The sequence below is a fragment of the Aquarana catesbeiana genome, linkage group LG03 (assembly GCF_042186555.1).
Source record: "Aquarana catesbeiana isolate 2022-GZ linkage group LG03, ASM4218655v1, whole genome shotgun sequence".
NCBI classification, from domain to species: domain Eukaryota; kingdom Metazoa; phylum Chordata; class Amphibia; order Anura; family Ranidae; genus Aquarana; species Aquarana catesbeiana.
Genome location: NC_133326.1, coordinates 717824929 through 717845947, shown reverse-complemented (window position 1 = coordinate 717845947; position 21019 = coordinate 717824929). Strand labels below are relative to the sequence as shown.

General features: G+C 44.9%; 1 protein-coding gene across 2 annotated transcripts in view; it reads left to right on the top strand.

Annotated features, from left to right (window-relative positions):
* LOC141133705 (CD209 antigen-like protein C) overlaps positions 1-21019 on the top strand; it is a 160454-nt gene that overhangs the window by 12388 nt on the left and 127047 nt on the right. For both annotated transcript variants that reach the window (XR_012243112.1, XM_073623202.1), the window contains exons 2-4: positions 877-954; positions 2966-3049; positions 17789-17851. Coding sequence is in view for 1 of the 2 variants with exons in the window: in XM_073623202.1 (XP_073479303.1) it covers positions 877-954; positions 2966-3049; positions 17789-17851 (225 nt within the window). In the remaining variant the exon portion in view is untranslated. The remainder of the gene's footprint in view (positions 1-876; positions 955-2965; positions 3050-17788; positions 17852-21019) is intronic.

The window sequence follows — 21019 nt, the reverse complement described above, 5'->3', positions numbered from 1 at the left end:
GGAGATGATAATGTAAACAAGCATCTCCCTGTTCTGCCTAGTGACAGGACACTGATCACCGCTCCCTGTAATCGGGAGCGGTGATCAGTGTTGTGTCACACACAGCCCCTCCCCCCCACAGTTAGAATCACTCCCTAGGACACACTTAACCCCTACAACGCCATCTAGTGGTTAACCCCTTCACTGCCAGTCAAATTTACACAGTAATCAATGTATTTTTAATTGCACTGATCGCTGTATAAAAGTGAATGGTCCCAAAATCACGCCAAAAGTGTCCGATCTGTCCGCCATAATGTTGCAGTCATGATAAAAATCGCTGATCGGCGCCATTACTAAAAAAAAAAAAAAAAAAAAAAAAAATTAATAAAAATACCATAAAACTATCCCCTATTTTGTAAACGCTATAACTTTTGCGCAAACCAATCAATAAACGCTTAATGCGATTTTTTTTTACCAAAAATATGTAGAAGAATACGTATCGGCCTAAACTGAGGAGAAAAAAAATGTTTTATTTTATATATTTTTGGAGATATTTATTATAGCAAAAAGTAAAAAATAATGCTTTTTTTTTTTTTAAAGTGTCGCTTTTTTTTGTTTATAGCACAAAAAATAAAAACCGCAGAGGTGATAAAATACCACCAAAAGAAATCTCTGTTTGTGGGAAAAAAAGGACGTCAATTTTGTTTGGGAGCCACGTCGCACGACCGCGCAATTGTCAGCTAAAGCGACGCAGTGCCAAATCGAAAAAAGTGCTCTGGTCTTTGGCCAGCTTAATGGTCTGGGGCTTAAGTGGTTAACATTTTTCTATCTGAAAATGAAAAGAGAATGTAGGCATTGCCTAGAATTGTTTTTTTTTGGGTCTGTTTCTGTTTTCAGGGGTCCACGGACAGGAAGGTGTGTACGACAATGTGCGTGATCTCAACGTACAGCAGAAGAATGAACTAAAAGCCAAAGGTAAGTCATTACTGTACATTTACATACTCTCATGTTCTGCTCTAAACATTTAAGAATATATCCCTTAATTTATGGAACATTTATCGTCTAACATGAATATTTTGCAGTCTTGTCAGCTGTTCAAGCTTAGCGATTGATCAAAACTTCTATACAACAGGGCAGAGAAGGTGCTGACTGGTCCTTGTTTCCCTTTAAATACAGTCTTTATCAAATACAGATAGTTATAGAGAAATATGTGCAACTGAAGTGAACATCACATAAAAGTTACTAGTGCATGAGTTTGCTGGACATCTCATTTCGAAACCATGGCCATTATTATGGAGTTGCCCATCTTTATGGCTATAACATCTTTCATTCTTATGGGAAGGCTTTCACAAGATTTTCCCAGAAGAACATTTGAGGCTATAACATCTTTCATGCTTCTGGGAAGGCTTCCACAAGATTTTTCCAGAAAAACATTTGCAGCTCTAATATTCTTCATTCTTCTGGGAAGGCTTCCACAAGATTTTCCCAGAACATTTGTGGCTGTAACATCTTTCATTCTTTTGGGAAGGCTTCAACAAGAATTTCTCAGAAGAACATTTACGGCTATAATATCCTTCATTCTTCTGGGAAGGCTTCCACAAAATTTTCACCGAAGAACATTTGTGGCTATAATATCCTTCATTCTTCTGGGAAGGCTTCCACAAAATTTTCACCGAAGAACATTTGTGGCTATAATATCCTTCATTCTTCTGGGAAGGCTTCCACAAGATTTTCTCAGAAGAACGTTTGCAGCTCTAATATCCTTCAGTCTTCTGGGAAGACTTCCACAATATTTTCCCAAAGAACATTTGTCAGTTCAGATACTGAAGTTAGATGAGAAGACCCAGCTCTCAAGGCTCCCAGTTTGCATTCCAGATTATCACAAAGGAGTTCTTAAGCTTGAGCAGGACACCCAAGTTCCTCCACACCAAACTGATCAAACCATGTCCACCCTTTTAGAGGGCTTTCCACCCGATTTTGCAATCTGTCTGTAGAAATTTGTGTTGATTTGTTAGGTCAGGCACTGATGTTGGATGAGAAGACCTGGTTCGTCATTGATGTTTCAATTCATCCCTGTGGTGTCCAGTAGAGTTGAGGTCAGGGCTCTGTGCAGGAAACTGGAGTTCCTCCACCCCAAACTGGTCAAAACCATGTCTCTATGGAGTTGGCTTTGTACACAGGGGCACAGTCTTGCAGGAATGTATGTTGTAGTATTAACAAAATCCTTTACTAGAACCGCCTTAACTTCATCACTTATTGAAGTAAGGACCAATATTTTTTGCATTGCATTATATATTCCGGAATGGTAGAGTCAATTTTATGTAGGACGGTAAGGCAAGGGTGCCATTGTGATAATATGCGATAATTACATTCCTGACCATGAGAAGATAAAGATCCGTGGTCTCCAAACTGTGGCCGGGGCCCAGATGTGGCCCTTTGCTTGTCCTTATCTGACCCTTGGGGCACTATTCTACCAAATGACACCAATGATGGGGCACCTTTCCCCCTATTGACACCATCAATAGTGTACTTTTCATCTCACTGATATCAACAATAGAGCACTATTCCTCTCATTAAAACCCATAATGGGGCACTGATGCTGGGGCATTTTCCACTCCCTCTGGCCACAGTCCAGCCCCCCTAAAGCCTGAAGGACAGTAAACTGGCCCTTTGCTTGGAAAGTTTGGAGACCTGATATATACAATAGGTAGAAAAGGGCCAGTATTTTGTCCCAGTTCATATCTTCAGTCATTGTATTTAACTCCTGTTCCCACTTCAGTAGGAAGGGTGGCAGAGCTGAATAAGATTCCTTCAACAGAATTTGATATATTTGTGATAACGATTTTGCATTACATTAAAGAGTGCTCTAATTTTATCCTAAAAGGCTTCATATATGTATAGTATTACAATATATTTTTTTTACACTGATTGAAGGTTTCTTTACAGTTGTCTCTGTTTCCAATTCTTCTATCTAATGATTCTACAGGTCGGGTTGTGCAGATCCTGATGGTCCTCCAGCTCCTTCTATCTTTAATTTTGCTCATCCTCTTATGTGTTCTATTTATATTCTGTGAGTATAACTTCTACATTTATAAACTTCTTTTCTATATCATTGTCATAAAGAAAAGAGAGAATTGGTCATTATGGGAATTTTGGTTTGCAGCCACCTTGGCCCTTGGAAAGCCATCATTGCATGTGCTTATCAGAAGGGTCCCTCAGAGAGGCTGATTTTTGGGTCCAATGGTTTACAATATTGTGTTGAGTTTTATTAGCTCTAATAAAAGTAGCTTGTATGATACCAATCCAGAAATTATAACATCTGATATCAGATTTTATAGGCTCCACAGGCCAGTTCTGACTGCAGAGGTCTAAACATCTCATTTTTAATCTTGGCTTGCTGATATCAGGACTCAGTTTCAAAGTCTGTGGTGATCTTAATAGACAGACATCCCCGGCCAACAAATGTTATGAAACATTTGTTGGCCACGTTGAATTGTTTCTTCTAAATGAATTGTTCCTCTTTTCTGTATTGTGAATTTTTATATTATATTATATTATATATAAGTTCTCCTCCTCTTCCAACTGTCAGTTGAGTCTGGTCCGAACTTTGCCTGTTTGGCGATTTGCAAACAGGTGAACAAAATGGTGTATGTGACAGCCCTCCCACTTGTTGAGCCAAACCTCTGGCTGCAACGAGAAGTGAAGCATTTAGCATCAGTGTTAGTACTAATAAATGTGATAGCTTCCTACTCAGGCTGGTTGTTAGGAAACCACTTTATTTTAACAAAAAAGATGACCGCAAAATTGCTCACGCTCTACTGGTTAAATGATAGTTAGTTGCTCGCTGCCACTCCTCTAAATCAGAGGCTCTGGCCGTAGCCTATATAGCATATAAAGATAAAAGACTATCCCGGGGATATCGGGAGATCAATAGATTGGATATTCCAGGGATAAAGACAGCTACTTATGGTCAGAGAGGGCAGTCAAAAGAGCAGTATATAAAAAATAAAGTATCAAATTTTATTAATGGTTTAAACAAAATACACGCAGATATCTAAAAATATGTTACTTTCCAATAGGACTATTAGAACATGGGTCCTCTGAGACCGATCATAAAATGGTACGCCAAGTGTATGGGTTTACAGACGGTGTATCAATGAGACAGATGACCAAACAAAGACTGACAATACACACACAATGACAGACAAATTACACATGCAGTGCAGGCGCCAAAAGTGATCCACATTTGCATAGGAACCCTAATGGCTAAACGCCAATGATAATAATTAATAAATATACAAAAAAAAATGTAAGGGTTGCTGTGCAAGGGTGGTCCCCGGGGGTACTGGTAACCTAGAACTGACTAAATAGATACCACCGTATATGTGGAGCCATAGGTCAGGGAACGGTTAAAGTGCAATTGGGAGCAATAGGTACTAAACCTAAAAGAGCCTACAGAAATTTCTCAAGTCTCTAAATAATTGTTCATCCGGAATACTGTTCCTGTATATATTGAAATGCAAAAATAGAACTGATGATAGGTATAAAGTTCCAAAAGGCTATATTCGTAGATCGAATCCAGCGGGTCAGGCCGTATCTAGGATTAGTTGCTTATATATAGATGACCAGTGAAAGTAAAAGCTCTGGGTATTAAAGTTCCATATTGTTTCCTAGGCTTTCATCAGCACACAGTATACCCAAGCTGTATGACCATCAAATCCTGTTTAACATAGGATCTAAAATTATCCCCAGGCCTTTGATGTACGCTAACCACGTTCCTATATTAGAGTGCTGTAGAATAAACAGACCTGTTGCATAGATTACATTACCGCCTTTCTTTCCGGCATTTCTGTTTGGGCCCCCCCCATTAAAGTGATACTAAAGTCTTGTTTTTCTTTTGTTTAAAAATAACAAACATGCTATACTTATCTGCTCTGTGTAATGGTTTTGCACAGAGCTGATTCTCTGGACCCTCACGCATAGTAGGCCAGGTTGAAAAAAGACCATCAAGTAGACCCCTCACATTTTTGAAAATATTTTATTGTATCTTTTCATGTGACAACACTGAAGAAATGACACTTTGCTACAATGTAAAGTAGTGAGTGTACAGCTTGTATAACAGTGTAAATTTGCTGACCTCTCAAAATAACTCAACACACAGCCATTAATGTCTAAACCACTGGCACAAAAGTGAGTACACCCCTAAGTGAAAATGTCTAAATTGGGCCCAATTAGCCATTTCCCCTCCCCGGTGTCATGTGACTCGTTAGTGTTACAAGGTCCCAGGTGTGAATGGGGAGCAGGTGTGTTAAATTTGGTGTTATCGCTCTCACTTTCTCATACTGGTCACTGGAAGTTCAACATGGCACCTCATAGCAAAGAACTCTCTGAGGATCTGAAAAAAAGAGTTGTTGCTCTACATAAAGATGGCCTAGGCTATAAGAAGATTGCCAAGACCCTGAAACTGAGCTGCAGCACGGTGGCCAAGACCATACAGCGGTATAACAGGACAGGTTCCACTCAGAACAGGCCTCGCCATGGTCCACCAAAGAAGTTGAGCTCACGTGCTCAGCGTCATATCCAGAGGTTGTCTTTGGGAAATAGACGTATGAGTGCTGCCAGCATTGCTGCAGAGGTTGAAGGGGTGGGGGTTCAGCCTGTCAGTGCTCAGACCATACACCACACACTGCAGATAAACTTATTTGGTTCAGATGGTGACAAGCGTGTGTGGCGGCAACCAGGTGAGGAGTACAAAGACAAGTGTGTCTTGCCTACAGTCAGGCATGGTGGTGGGATTGTCATGATCTGGGGCTGCATGAGTGCTGCCGGCACTGGAGAGATACAGTTCATTGAGGGAACTATGAATGCCAACATGTACTGTGACATAATGAAGCAGAGCATGATCCCCTCCCTTCGGAGACTGGGCCGCAGGACAGTATTCCAACATGATAACGACCCCAAACACACACACCTCCAAGACGACCACTGCTTTGCTAAAGAAGCTGAGGGTAAAGGTGATGGACTGGCCAAGCATGTCTCCAGATCTAAACCCTATTGAGCATCTGTGGGGCATCCTCAAATGGAAGGTGGAGGAGCACAAGATCTCTAACATCAACCAGCTCCGTGATGTCGTAATGGATGAGTGGAAGAGGACTCCAGTGGAAACCTGTGAAGCTCTGGTGAACTCCATGCCCAAGAGGGTTAAGGCAGTGCTGGAAAATAATGGTGGCCACACAAATTATTGACACATTGGGCCCAATTTGGACATTTTCACTTAGGGGTGTGCTCACTTTTGTTGCCAGCGGTTTAGACATTAATGGTTGTGTGTTGAGTTATTTTGAGGGGGGCAGCAAATTTACACTGTTATACAAGCTGTACACTCACTACTTTACATTGTAGCAACGTGTCATTTCTTCAGTGTTTTCACATGAAAAGATATAACAACATATTTACAAAAATGTAACAGCTGTACTCACTTTTGTGTGATACCATATGTCAGTATTACATTGTATAACCCTGTATGTTGTGGTCGTTTAGGGGCTTATCTAATAGTTTTTTGAAATTATCGATGCTCCCCGCTGAAACCACCACATGTGGAAGAGAATTCCACATCCTAACCGCTCTTAAAATAAAGAACCCTCTATGCAGTTTAAGGTTAAACCTCTTTTCGTCTAATTTTAGATAATGGCCGCGTGCCTTATTAAATTCACTTTCACGGAAAAGCTTTATCCCTATTGTGGGGTCACCAGTACGGTATTTATACATTAAAATCATATCCCCTCTCAAGCGTCTCTTCTCTCAGTGCTCGTAACCTTTCCTCATAATTAGGGATGAGCCAATTACCCTCCTGTTCGGTTCGCAGCAGAACATGCAAACAGGCAAAAAATTTGGCAGAACACACGAACACCGTTAAAGTCTATGGGACACGAACATGAAAAATCAAAAGTGCTCATTTTCAAGGCTTATATGCCAGTTATTGTCATAAAAAGTGTTTGGGGACCCGGGGTACATGGATCAATGCAAAATATATATATTTTTTTAAAAGGACGTTTTTTCGGGAGCAGTGATTTTTTTAATGCTTAAAGTGAAACAATAAAAATGAAATATTCCTTTAAATATCGTACCTGGGGGGTGTCTATAGTATGCCTGTAAAGTGGCACAGTTTTCCCGTGTTTAGAACAATACCACAGAAAAATGACATTTCTAAAGGAAAAATTGTCATTTAAAACTGATCGCGGCTGTAATGAATGATCGAGTCTCAGCAATATAGATTAAACTAATGGAAAAAAAGAGCATGGGATCCCCCCTCAGTCCATCACCAGGCGCTTTGGGTCTGGTATAAATATATAGGGGAACCCCGAACCAAAATGAAAAAAAAAAAATTGCATCCAAATACCCCAAAATCCATACCAGACCCTTAGCCAAACACGCAACCTGGCAGGCCGCAGGAAAATAATGAGGACAAGAGAGAACCCCCCCCTGTACCAGGCCACATGCCCTCAACATGGGGACAAGGGCCTCATCCCCACAACCCTTGCCCGGTGGTTGTGGGGGTATGCGTATCTCCTGTACATACTGCTCACTCTCATACCCTCCATACTCCTCTCCTGTACATATATCTTGCTGTCATACCCTCCACACTCCTCTCATGTACATACTGCCCACTGCAATACCCTCCACACTTCTATCCTGCGCATTTTGCCCACTGTCATACCCTCCACACTCCTCTCCTGTGCATACTGCCCACTGTCTTACCCTACACACTCCGCTCCTGTACATACTTCCCACTGTCAAATCCTCCATACTCCTCTCCTGTACATACTGCCCTCTGTCATACCCCCTACACTCCTCTCCTATACATACTGTCTACTGTCATACCTTCCACACTTCTCTCCTGTACATTCTGTCCACTGTCATACCCTCCACACTCCTCTGCTGAACATACTTCTCTCTTTCATACCCTCCACACTCCTCTCCTCTACATACTGCCCTCTGTCATACTCCCCACACTTCTCTCCTGTACACACTACCTACTGTCATACCCTCCACACTCCTCTCCTGTACATACTTCCCAATGTCATACCCTCCACACTCCTCTCCTGTACATACTTCCCAATGTCATACCCCTACACTCCTCTCCTGTTCATTCTGTCCACTGTCATACCCTCCACACTCCTCTGCTGAATATACTTCTCTCTTTCATACCCTCCACACTCCTCTCCTCTACATACTGCCCTCTGCCATACTCCCCACAATCCTCTCCTGTACACACTACCCACTGTCATACCTTCCACACTCCTCTCCTGTGCATATTGCCCACTGTTATGCCCATCCCACACCTCTCCTGTATATTCTGCCCAGTGTCATACCCTCCACACTCCTCTGCTGTAACTTCTTCTCACTGTCAAACCCTCTACACTCCTCTCCTCTACATACTGCACACTGCCATGCCCCCACACTCCTCGCCTGTACATACTGCCCACTGTCATACCCTCCACACTCCTTTCCTCCACATACTGCCCACTGTCATGCCCTTGACACACCTCTCCTCTACATACTGCCCACTGTCATACAATCCACACTCCTCTGCTGTACATAATTCTCACTGTCATACCCTCCACATTCCTCTCCTGTACATACTGCCCACTGTCATACCCTCCATACTCCTCTCCTGTACATACTGCCCACTGTCATACCCTTCACACTTCTCTCCTGTACATATTGCCCACTGTCATGCCCTCACACTCCTCTCCTGTATTTACTAATCACTGTCATACCCTCTGCGCTCATCTCCTGTACATACTGCCCACTGTCATACCCTCCACACTCTCCTCCTTTACCTACTGCCCACTGTCATACCCTCACACTCCTCTCCTGTACATACTGCTCACTATCATACCCTCCACACTCCTCTCCTGTACATACTGACCACTGCCATACCCTCCATACTCCTCTCCTGTACATACTGCCCAATGTCATACCCCCTATACTCCTCTACTGTACATACTGTCTACTGTCATACCCTCCATACTCCTCTTCTGCACATACTGCCCACTATCATACCCTTACACTCCTCTCATGTACATACTGCTCACTGGCATACCCTCCATACTCCTCTCCTGTATATACTGCCCAATTTTATCCCCTCCACACTCCTCTTCTGTACATAATTCCCACTGTCATACCCTCCACACTCCTCTCCTGTACATACTGACCACTGGCATACCTTCCACACTCCTCTCCTGTACATTCTGCCTACTATCATACCCTTACACTCGTCTCCTGTACATACTGCTTACTGTCATACCCTCCACACTCCTCTCCTGTACATACTTCCCAATGTCATACCCCTACACTCCTCTCCTGTACATACTGTCCACTGTCATACCCTCCATACTCCTCTCCTGTAAATACTGCCCTCTGTCAGACCCCCCTACACTGCTTTCCTATACATACTGTCTACTGTCATACCCTCTGTCACGAAACGCCCCACACTCCGCTTGAGTGCTTCCGTCATATACCGCTTCCTAAGTTCTGAAACACGAGTCCAATGGATCTGGCTATAGGAACACCAAGAACTAGACAACACCAGTCTTGGAGTACATCAGAACTCCCTATATTTTGAGATCTCACAGACCTTTATACAGCAGGGATGACTCAAAGCTAACCTAATTAACATGACCTAATTTACTACAAAATGTACCCAGACCAGATGACAGTCTTGTGGGCACCGAGCTTCACACATTAATACAATTAACAATACAAACAACAATCTCCCCCTCCTCAGCCTAGACCATTCGTCTATTAGCCAGGGCTGGTGGCTAATGTGATCAGCTCTCTCAATTAACATAAACACATGTTGATAACACCAGCATCTCCTCACAGGATGTGTCCCAACAGAATGAATCAGTCTTATCAGCAGGGGGCTGCTGGAGGAATCCCCCCTCCCTCTTCAGGGACACAAATATACAGTAAGGAGTCCCCATACAATATATACATGACTGAGTCCGATTAATACAGTTCAGACTGGATTTCTCATTCACCAGAAATGCTAGGGCCCATAATCGGTGGGCAACAGGCTTGCACACAGTCCTCTCCAACAGCCTCCGCTCTGGCCATGCCCGTGACATTTCTCCCCTTTCGGCAGGAGACTAACACAGGAGGAGACCCCAGACGGGTTGACTCCGAAGTTAGTCCACAGCTCCAGTCCTCTACTGCCTGTACCCACACAGTACCCCAAACAAATCATTCCAAACAGTGTATTACTCACCCAGCCATCCTCTGCCTCTCTCAGAGAACATATCTGCCGCTGGGGAGAGGCCCGGACTGACCCTTCTCCCTGGAATCCTTTCTGCCGCTGGAGAGAAGACAGGGGGACTGGGCTCACTCCATCCTGCTGTTGGGGATCTGGGCCGACTGCCCAGCATCCCTGGGGTATACAGGTGGGGACTGAAGCCCCATCAACTGACACCAGATCAAGCTGCAGTTGTGAGGTGATGACTGCATTCTCTCCTTGGACCTCCACAATTGCTGCAGGTGTGGGGCAGAGGTCTTGGACCCTCTGTCCGGTTGCCAGCACTTCTGCTGGGGGTTTGCCAGGTGGTTCCTCCTCTACAGAAACGTCTATTAAATCCCCAGTCTCTGGAATTGGTAAAAGTATGGGACAGAGGTCTTGGACCCTCTGTTCAGTTACCAGATCTTCAGCTGGAGAAGTTTGTTTTAACTCCGTAGATGCTGCTGGCAGAAAATCACATGTCCCTGTCAGTGTTGTGGGAGAAAGGCTGACTACCTCTTCTCTCAGGAAGGCTGAAGCCACTGTTGGTGCTGGGCAGAACACAGTGAACTTTGGCCCTGATAGCAGCTCTTCTGCTGGAGGCTCATCAGGTTGTTCTTCCTCAGCAGAAAAGTCTATTAAATCCTCTACCTCTATAACTGGTGTCTGTGGATAGAGGTTCACCATCTCCTGTCCGTGGAACTCAGAAGATGCCATCAGTGCTGAGCAGAGCGCAATGAAGTTTGGCCCTAATCCCAACTCTTCTGCTGGGGGCTCACCCGACGGTTCTTCCTCAGCAGAAAAGTCTATCAAATCCCCTGTCTCTGCAACTGGTGTCTGGGGATGGAGGTTCACCATCTCCTGTCCATGGAACCCAGAAGATGTTATCAGTGCTGGGCAGAGGTTAGCAGAGCTCTGCCCTGTTGTCAGCACTTCAGTTTTGGGGATGGCAATCTCCAGATTTTCCACTGCAGATTCTCTGGCATGCTGCTGGACAGGCACATTCCTCCATCCAAGATCATCCCATGCAGAAACAGGATCATCAAGGTCAGTCAGCACTTGCTGCATCCGCCATAAGACCTCCGCCTCCATAGCTGTGGGGGCAGGTTGGCAAAGCACACTATCGCTCTGCCACATTGCCGACTCTTCAGCCAGGATTTCAGGGTTGTCAGCTGGTATTTCCTGATAGTCCCAGGCAAAGGGAGCCCAGCCCTGGCACTGAGCAATGTCTAGCAGCCGTCTGTAGGCGATCTCTAGCTCCCATTCCTGAACGGCCAGAAACTCCAAATCTTCCTGTGCCCAGTGCACTTCCGAAATGTTCAGTAGCCCTTCTCCGAAATCCATGATTTCGTCCACCCGCCGCTCCAAATCACTCCCAAAGTTAGGGTCCCCTGTCAGCTTCACAAACAACAGTCCCAAGCCGCCGTAGCTTAAGCCTTCCGTTGGGCTGTCATCCGCTATCCAGGGACATGCTTGAGATACATGCCACCGGAGGGCTCTGTAGCTCTCATCCAGCTTCATCTCTGCCCAGACCAGCCTGCTTAATTCAGCTGTCTGCTTCTTGTGTGGTTTTTCTCCCAAAAACCGCACCCGCAGTCCGTACTGCGACCAGTACCTTTCCTCGATGGAGGGGAGAACTTTTCCCTGGTGTCGCTGCTCACGGGCTAGCGCTTCCTTCCAGAGTTTGCAGCGAATCGAATCACACCATCCCAGCAGGACCTGCTCCGATACTGGTCCTCTGTGCTGTATCTGCATCTCTCGCAACCTCCTTCTGAATTCCTCATCCATGGCGGCTGGTATCTGTACCTCTCCTCTTCTGCTATCTGGACCTTGGATCCAGATGGAAGTTTGGATGTCCCAGACTTCAGGAAGCTTTCCCGCTGCTTGCCACCAATGTCACGAAACGCCCCACACTCCGCTTGAGTGCTTCCGTCATATACCGCTTCCTAAGTTCTGAAACACGAGTCCAATGGATCTGGCTATAGGAACCCCAAGAACTAGACAACACCAGTCTTGGAGTACATCAGAACTACCTTTATTTTGAGATCTCACAGACCTTTATACAGCAGGGATGACTCAAAGCTAACCTAATTAACATGACCTAATTTACTACAAAATGTACCCAGACCAGATGACAGTCTTGTGGGCACCGAGCTTCACACATTAATACAATTAACAATACAAACAACAATCTCCCCCCTCCTCAGCCTAGACCATTCGTCTATTAGCCAGGGCTGGTGGCTAATGTGATCAGCTCTCTCAATTAACATAAACACATGTTGATAACACCAGCATCTCCTCACAGGATGTGTCCCAACAGAATGAATCAGTCTTATCAGCAGGGGGCTGCTGGAGGAATCCCCCCTCCCTCTTCAGGGACACAAATATACAGTAAGGAGTCCCCATACAATATATACATGACTGAGTCCGATTAATACAGTTCAGACTGGATTTCTCATTCACCAGAAATGCTAGGGCCCATAATCGGTGGGCAACAGGCTTGCACACAGTCCTCTCCAACAGCCTCCGCTCTGGCCATGCCCGTGACACCCTCCATACTCCTCTCCTGTACATACTGCTCATTGTCATACCCTCCACACTTCTCTCCTGTACATACTGCCCATTGTCACCACTTCACATTCCTGTGCTACACATACTGCCCACTGTTATACCCCCTGCACTCCTCTCCAGTACATACTGCCCACTGCAATACCCTCCACACTGCTCTCCTGTGCATACTGCCCACTATCATACCCTTACACTTGTCTCCTGTACATACTGCTCACTGGCATACCCTCTGTGACAGACCTATCCGGGACAGAGGCTTTTGGAGGGGACTGAATGCCAGCCTCTTGCCTACCGATTATGGGCCTTGGTATTTGGGGGAACGGTGCTCATTGTGAGCTGTATGCCTGGGGACCCTTGTGGTGGCGTTACTTTAGATTCAGGTCCATGCCACCCAAGACACACAGACTCTGGGGACCCTGGATATGCCATTGTGATGGGAGCCACTAATAGGGGCACAAGGTGAATGAGAACTCCACTATGATATGTGCTAGTCAGACTCAATGCTGTATATATAGATAATGTGTGCTGTCTCATTATGTTGTGTACTACTTGCTGTGATGGTTGAGGTATGACTGTATTCTAGTGTCTTGCTGTGAGGAAAGATGGAGGGGGGATTCCTCCAGCAGCCCCCCTGATAAGACTGTTTACTGATGAGAAGTTAAACACACCTGACCTGTGTGTCCATTGTCATTGGACAGTTTAACCCGCCCTGTTTTCCAAGGGTGGGGGGGGGTGTTTTGAAGTGGGATCTGTTTAACATGTGTTTGAATAAAGATTCATTCTTGCTTAACCTCAAGACAGAGATTTGTCTCGTACTTGGGGGAGAATTATTTGTATGGGTTCCTTGTTCCGCTGATTGAAGTGTTTGGTAGCTGCCTTTGTGTTTGGTATGGAATGTCCTAAACGACTTTAACCCCTTTCATACTGGGGGTATCGTTACACCCTCCATACTCCTTTCCTGTACATGCTGCCCTATGTCATATCCCCTATACTTCTCTACTGTATGTATCCTGTACATATTGCCCATACTGCCCACTATCATACCCTTACACTCCTCTCCTCTATATACTGCTCACTGTTATACCCTCCATACTCCTCTCCTCTACATATTGCTTACTGTCTTACCCTCCACACGCCTCTCCTGTACATACTGCACACTGCAATACCCTCCACACACCTCTCCTTTACATACTGCCCACTGTCTTACCCTCCACACTCTTCTCCTGTACATACTGCTTACTGTCATACCCTCCACACTCCCCTCCTGTACATACTTCCCAATGTCATACCCCTACACTCCTCTCCTGTACATACTGCCCACTGTCATACCCTCCATACTCCTCTCCTGTACATACTGCTTACTTTCATACCCTCCACACTCCTCTCCTGTACATACTTCCCAATGCCATACCCTCCACACTCCTCTACTGTACATACCACCCACTGTCATACCCTCCACACTCCTCTTCTGCACATACTGCTTACTGTCATACACTCCACACTCCTCTCCTGTACATACTTCCCACTGTCATCCACTCCTCACTCCTCTCCTGTACATACTGCCCACTGTCATACCTTCCACACTCCTCTCCTGTATATACTGCCCACTGTCATACCCGCCACACTCCTCTCCTGTATATACTGCCCACTTTCATACCCTCCACACTCCTCTCCTCTACATACTGCCCACTGTCATCCACTCCTCACTCCTCTCCTATACATACTGCCCACTGTCATACCCTCACACTCCTCTCCTGTACATACTTCCCACTGCCATACCCTCACACTCCTCTCCTGTACACACTGCCCAATTGTATACCCTCCACACTCCTCTCCTGTACATCCTTCTCACTGCAATACCCTCCACACTCCTCTCCTGTGCATGCTGCCCACTGTCATACCCTCCACACTCCTCTCCTGTACATACTGACCACTGTCATACCCTCCACACTCCTCTCCTGCACATACTGCTTACTGTCATACACTCTACACTCCTCTCCTGTACATACTTCCCACTGTCATACACTCCACATTCCTCTCCTGTAAATACTTCCCACTGTCATACCCTCCACACTCCTATCCTGTACATAATGCTCACTGTCTTACCTTCCACACTCCTCTCCTGTACATACTGCCACTGTCATACCCTCCACACTCCTCTCCTGTACATACTGCCCACTTTCATACCCTCCACACTGCTCTCCTCTACATACTGCCCACTGTCATCCACTCCTCACTCTTCTCCTGTACATACTGACCACTGTCATACCCTCCATAGTCCTCTCCTGTACATAATGTTTACAGAGCGGGCAGTTGGTGGGAGGCCTCCCAGGAGGAAAGAGTGTTTTTAGATTTTTGCATTTTTTTGGGTCCGCCGGGCAGCGTGATTGATTATGAATCTACAACGAGAGACACAATTTTTGGACACAATTTTTTTTATTCTTTATTTTTTTAATAAAGGACTTGTCAAAAAATGAAATTAGTATTATAACGAATTTATCTGAAATTAAACATTTTTTTTTTCCATTCTGCACCTCTATACCATTCTCCACTAGGGATGAGCTTCGAGTTCGAGTCGAACTCATGTTCGACTCGAACATCGGCTGTTCACCAGTTCTCTGAACAGCGAACAATTTGGGGTATAAATTGTCATAAAAAGTGTTTGGGGACCCGAGTCCTGCCCCAGGGGACATGGAGCAATGCAAAAAAAAAGTTTTAAAAACGTCCGTTTTTTCAGGAGCAGTGATTTTAATAATGCTTAAAGTGAAACAATAAAAGTGAAATATTCCTTTAAATTTCGTACCTGGGGGGTGTCTATAGTATGCCTGTAAAGGGGCGCATGTTTCCCGTGTTTAGAACAGTCTGACAGCAAAATGACATTTCAAAGGAAAAAAAGTCATTTAAAACTACTCGCGGCTATTAATGAATTGTCGGTCTGACAATACTCATAAAAGTTTATTGATCAAAACGGCATGGGAATTCCCCACAGGGGAACCCCAAACCACAATTAAAAAAAAAATGATGTGCGGGGGGGTCCCCCTAAATTCCATACCAGGCCCTTCAGGTCTGGTATTGATATTAAGGGGAACCCGGGCCAAAATTTAAAAAAAAATGGCGTAGGGTCCCCCCAAAAATCCATACCAGACCCTTATCCGAGCATGCAACCTAGTAGGCCACAGGAAAAGAGGGGGGGTGAGAGAGCACCCCCCCTGAACCATACCAGGCCACATGCCCTCAACATTGGGAGGGTGCTTTGGGGTAATCCCCCAAAACACCTTGTCCCCATGTTGATGGGGACAAGGGCCTCATCCCCACAACCCTTGCCCGGTGGTTGTGGGGGTCTGCGGGCGGGGGGCTTATCGGAATCTGGAAGCCCCCTTTAACAAGGGGACCCCCAGATCCCGGCCCTACCCCCTTTGTGAAATGGTAAGGGGGTACAAAAGTACCCCTACCATTTCACAAAAAAAGTGTCAAAAATGTTAAAAATGACAAGAGACAGTTTTTGACAATTCCTTTATTTAAATGCTTCTTTTTTCTTCTATCTTCTATCTTCTATCCTCTATCTTCTTTCTTCTATCTTCTATCTTCCTTCGGTTTCTTCCTCCATCTTCTTCTTCTTCTGGTTCTTCTGTTTCTTCTGGTTCTTCCTCCGGTGTTCTCGTTCGGCATCTTCCTCCACGGTGTCTTCTTCCCTTCGTCTTCTTGGGCAGCTCAGCATCCACCATGATGGGAGGCTCCTGCTGTATGACACTTCTCCTCTTCTGACGGTTCTTAAATAACGGAGGGCGGGGCCACCCGGTGACCCACGGGGACTTGACGGGGACTTCCCGTTACATAACGGGTGACCCCGCCCCCTCTGATGTCAGGGGGAATGCCACAGGGAAGTCCCTGCCATGTCCCTGTGCGTCAGAGGGGGCGGAGTCACCGGGTGGCCCCGCCCTCCGTTATTTAAGAACTGTCAGAAGAGGAGAAGCGCCAGACAGTGGTGGATGCGGAGCGGATGCCGGGCGAGAACACCGGAGGAAGAACCAGAAGAACCAGAAGAACCAGAAGAAGAAGAAGATGGAGGAAGAAACTGAAGGAAGATAGAAGATAGAAGATAGAAGAAAGAAGAAGCATTTAAATAAAGGAATTGTCAAAAACTGTCTCTTGTCATTTTTAACATTTTTGACACTTTTTTTGTGAAATAGTAGGGGTACTTTTGTACCCCCTTACCATTTCACACAGGGGGGAGGGCCGGGATCTGGGGTTCCCCTTGTTAAAGGGGGCTTCCAGATTCTGATAAGCCCCCCGCCCGCAGACCCCCACAACCACTGGGCAAAGGTTGTGGGGATGAGGCCCTTGTCCCCATCAACATGGGGACAAGGTGCTTTGGGGGCTACCCCAAAGCACCCTCCCAATGTTGAGGGCATGTGGCCTGGTATGGTTCAGGAGGGGGGGGGGGGCGCTCTCTCGTCCCCCCCTCTTTTCCTGCGGCCTGCCAGGTTGCATGCTCGGATGAGGGTCTGGTATGGATTTTTGGGGGGACCCCACGCCATTTTTTTTAAATTTTGGCGCTGGGTTCCCCTTAAAATTCATACCAGACCTGGTCCCCAAACACTTTTTATGACAATAACTTGCATATAAGCCTTTAAAATTAGCACTTTTGATTATTCACGTTCGTGTCCCATAGACTTTAACGGTGTTCGAACAAATTTTTTGCCTGTTCACATGTTCTGGTGCGAACCGAACAGGGGGGTGTTCGGCTCATCCCTATTCTCCACACTCTTTTTCCTGTACATACTGCCGACTGTCATGCTCTCCATACTCTACAGCGGAAAACAACCGCCCAAATCTTTCCCTTTTTTGGAACAGGGAATATGATTTCTAGTAAAGGAAAATGTGCAAAGAATGGCTCTATGTATGGACTGTATAATGATTTGTGGGGAAAATGTTTATAATTTGATATTTGTTTTCCTCTCTCTGCAGGTTCCAGTATGATGATTAAAGTGACAGAAATGGAATCCACTATTAATAATGATTTAAGAAATGGTAAATGTGACTTCAAAAGTAAATACTCTACATTGAATGCCATTAGCTCTCAGTTATGCCAATCTCTCACAGTGCCCATTTTTGGGCTTATAAAGATGAAGATGATACCCGAGATTGTCTAGTTAGTAGTAAAGCTCTGAAGAGTACCTGCACTTTTGTTTAGAAAATGTACATTGCAGGGATTTTAACCAACTTTGTAGCAGATTTCAAACTGTTTCAGCTCTGAAAAGCTAGGTTTCCTGTGTCATCATTGTAGTAATATGACTGAACCGGAGTGACTCCATCTTTATAAGTTTATATAAGATTAACTTGGGTTAATCTGCTAGTTAATTTAAGTTCTGTATTCACAGACTGTAATGCCCTGTACACACGGTCAGACATTGATTGGACATTCCGACAACAAAATCCATGGATTTTTTCCGACGGATGTTGGCTCAAACTTGTCTTGCATACACACGGTCACACAAAGTTGTCGGAAAATCCAATCATTCTGAACGCGGTGACATAAAACACGTACGTCGGGACTATAAACGGGGCAGTGGCCAATAGCTTTCATCTCTTAATTTATTCTGAGCATGCGTGGCACTTTGTGCGTCGGATTTGTGTACACACGATCGGAATTTCCGACAACGGATTTTGTTGTTGGAAAATTTTATAGCAAGCTCTCAAACTTTGTGTGTCGGAAATTCCGATGGAAAATGTGTGATGGAGCCTACAAAATCCGACCGTGTGTACAGGGCATAAGTGTGTTATTGCTAAGAGAATTACAGACCTACAATATAAAACGTAAAATTTCTATGCAAAATAATTGTACCGCTTTGAGACACAAAAATCTGAAATAATCATACCGCCAGGGAGGTTAACAGTCTGGTAACTCTGTGGAGAAAGAAAAGAGTGGTATTTTTGAAGCTTGTGAAGAAATGTGTTAGTTGAAAGGGGGTTTGTACAAGGTAACGGTGTGATGAGATTGAAAAGTGAGAGTAGTTTAAAAGGTGTTTAAAAAAAACATCCTAAATTGAAGAGGGTAAAGCAGGTGAAGTTAAGAAGCTAAAAGAGAGATTTGAGTTATTTATTAAAAGAAGGTTTGCATTTTACAAGGTTTTTTTCAGTGCATTTTTCTTTTTAGACAAGCCGATTTCAAAGCTGTTTTAAAAGTGACACACGGAGAAAGAAAGGAAAATAAGCGAAGGAAAGTACTTTTAAAAAAACAGGAAGTTATCAGTCAGAGTTGTTTGAGATTTAAAGGGGACATTTGCATACCAAGCTTGAAAGGATTTTATTTCATGATGGCTGTAGCAATGTGGAGATATTCCTTTTTATGTATTTATTGACTACGATGTATCTTTGAGGAAACAATTTTAAAGGACTGCCGAGATAGGAGGTTTTGGGCAGTTAAGGAAATTAACATAGAAAGATGTACGCCGGCAGAATGGCACGGCTGGGCAAATGGGAGTCCCATTGAATTCCCCGCCGTGCCATTGCATGCGCGCGCGCCGGCCGGGAGCTCCGTGAGTCGGGTCACGGGTCCCGCGGAATCGATCACCGTGGGGATACCCGCGATTGCCTCATGGAGAGGTCGAACGGGGAGATGCTGATGTAAACAGCATCTCCCCGTTCTGTCTAGTGACAGTGTCACTCGATCTCTGCTCCCTGTCATCGGGAGCAGAGATCAGTGATGTTTCACAGCTAGCCCATCCCCCCTACAGTTAGAAAATACTCCCAAGCACTGACTTAACCCCTACACTGCCCCCTAGTGGTTAATCCTTTCACTGCCAGTGTCATTTACACAGGAATCAGTGCATTTTTATATTCTCCACTTCTGAGCTGGTGAGTCTGGGGGCGTGAATTCTGACAGTGAAGCGCTGAGATCGCAGCTTCATGGACTGGCCATTTCTGTGTCGATCAGTGAGGATTCTCAGTGTGCGGAGATCATCGCCGGGAGAACATGTTTAAACACTTCTCCCACGATTGTCTCTGTTTCATGGACTGTTTGTGGACTGTGATTGGTGGCGATTCTTGGGGTCGCCGCTGTTCGCAGTTTCATAAGACTGACACCTAGGTAGGGGAAAGTTGTTGTTAATAGAGAGAAATGCTTAATTTTATGTGCATGTGAATTTTTCACTTGTCTTGGAATTCCAATTTAGAGTATAAGTTGTTTTTTCTTCTGAATGCAAATGGATTGTTAGGTAGTTGATATATGTCCTATGATCCTGCCAAGACGGAGAGCATTGCTAAAGTGGGCAGGTGAGAGGGACACAGTAGGGTACTCATATGTGTGTGGTGCTTTAAGAGGACTGAATCGCGGATTTGGACAAGGACAAGTTACTATTTGAGTGATTCCTCCTGTCCAAAGTACTGTTTAGCACAGTGGTTCTCAACCTTTCTAGTGCCGTTACCCCTTAATAAGATTTCCCAAGTTGTGGGGACCCAATAGTAAAATTATTTTTGTAGCATTGGTTGTCAGCACCCAATTTGTGCCCCTAACCCACGGACATTTAGCGCTCCCCGAGTCCCTTCCACTCATACTGTATTAAAACCCCTTATGGTACATTTTAGGATGTACCACTCTCTTTGTTCTCCTTTCTTTCCCTTTTTTTCTCTCTCAATGCTAATTTCTTGTTTTTTTCCCCCATCCATCTCTCTAGCCGTCTTTCTTGTTCTCTCTCTTATTCTCCCTCTCCTTTTTTCTTTGTTTCTCCTCCTCTTTTCCTCTCCCTTCCATGTATTATCTATTTTTATTCCTTCTCTTATGCCCCGTACACACGGTCGGATTTTCCGACGGAAAATGTGTGATAGGACCTTGTTGTCGTAAATTCCGACCGTGTTTTTTTGGCTCCATCACACATTTTCCATCGGATTTTCCGACACACAAAGTTTGAGAGCAGGATATAAAATTTTCCGACAACAAAATCCGTTGTCGGAATTTCCGATCGTGTGTACACAAATCCGACGGACAAAGTGCCACGCATGCTCAGAATAAATAAAGAGATGAATGCTATTGGCTACTGCCCCGTTTATAGTCCCGACGTACGTGTTTTACATCACCACGTTTAGAACGATCGGATTTTCCGACAACTTTGTGTGACCGTGTGTATGCAAGACAAGTTTGAGCCAACATCCGTCGGAAAAAATCCTAGGATTTTGTTGTCGGAATGTCCGAACAAAGTC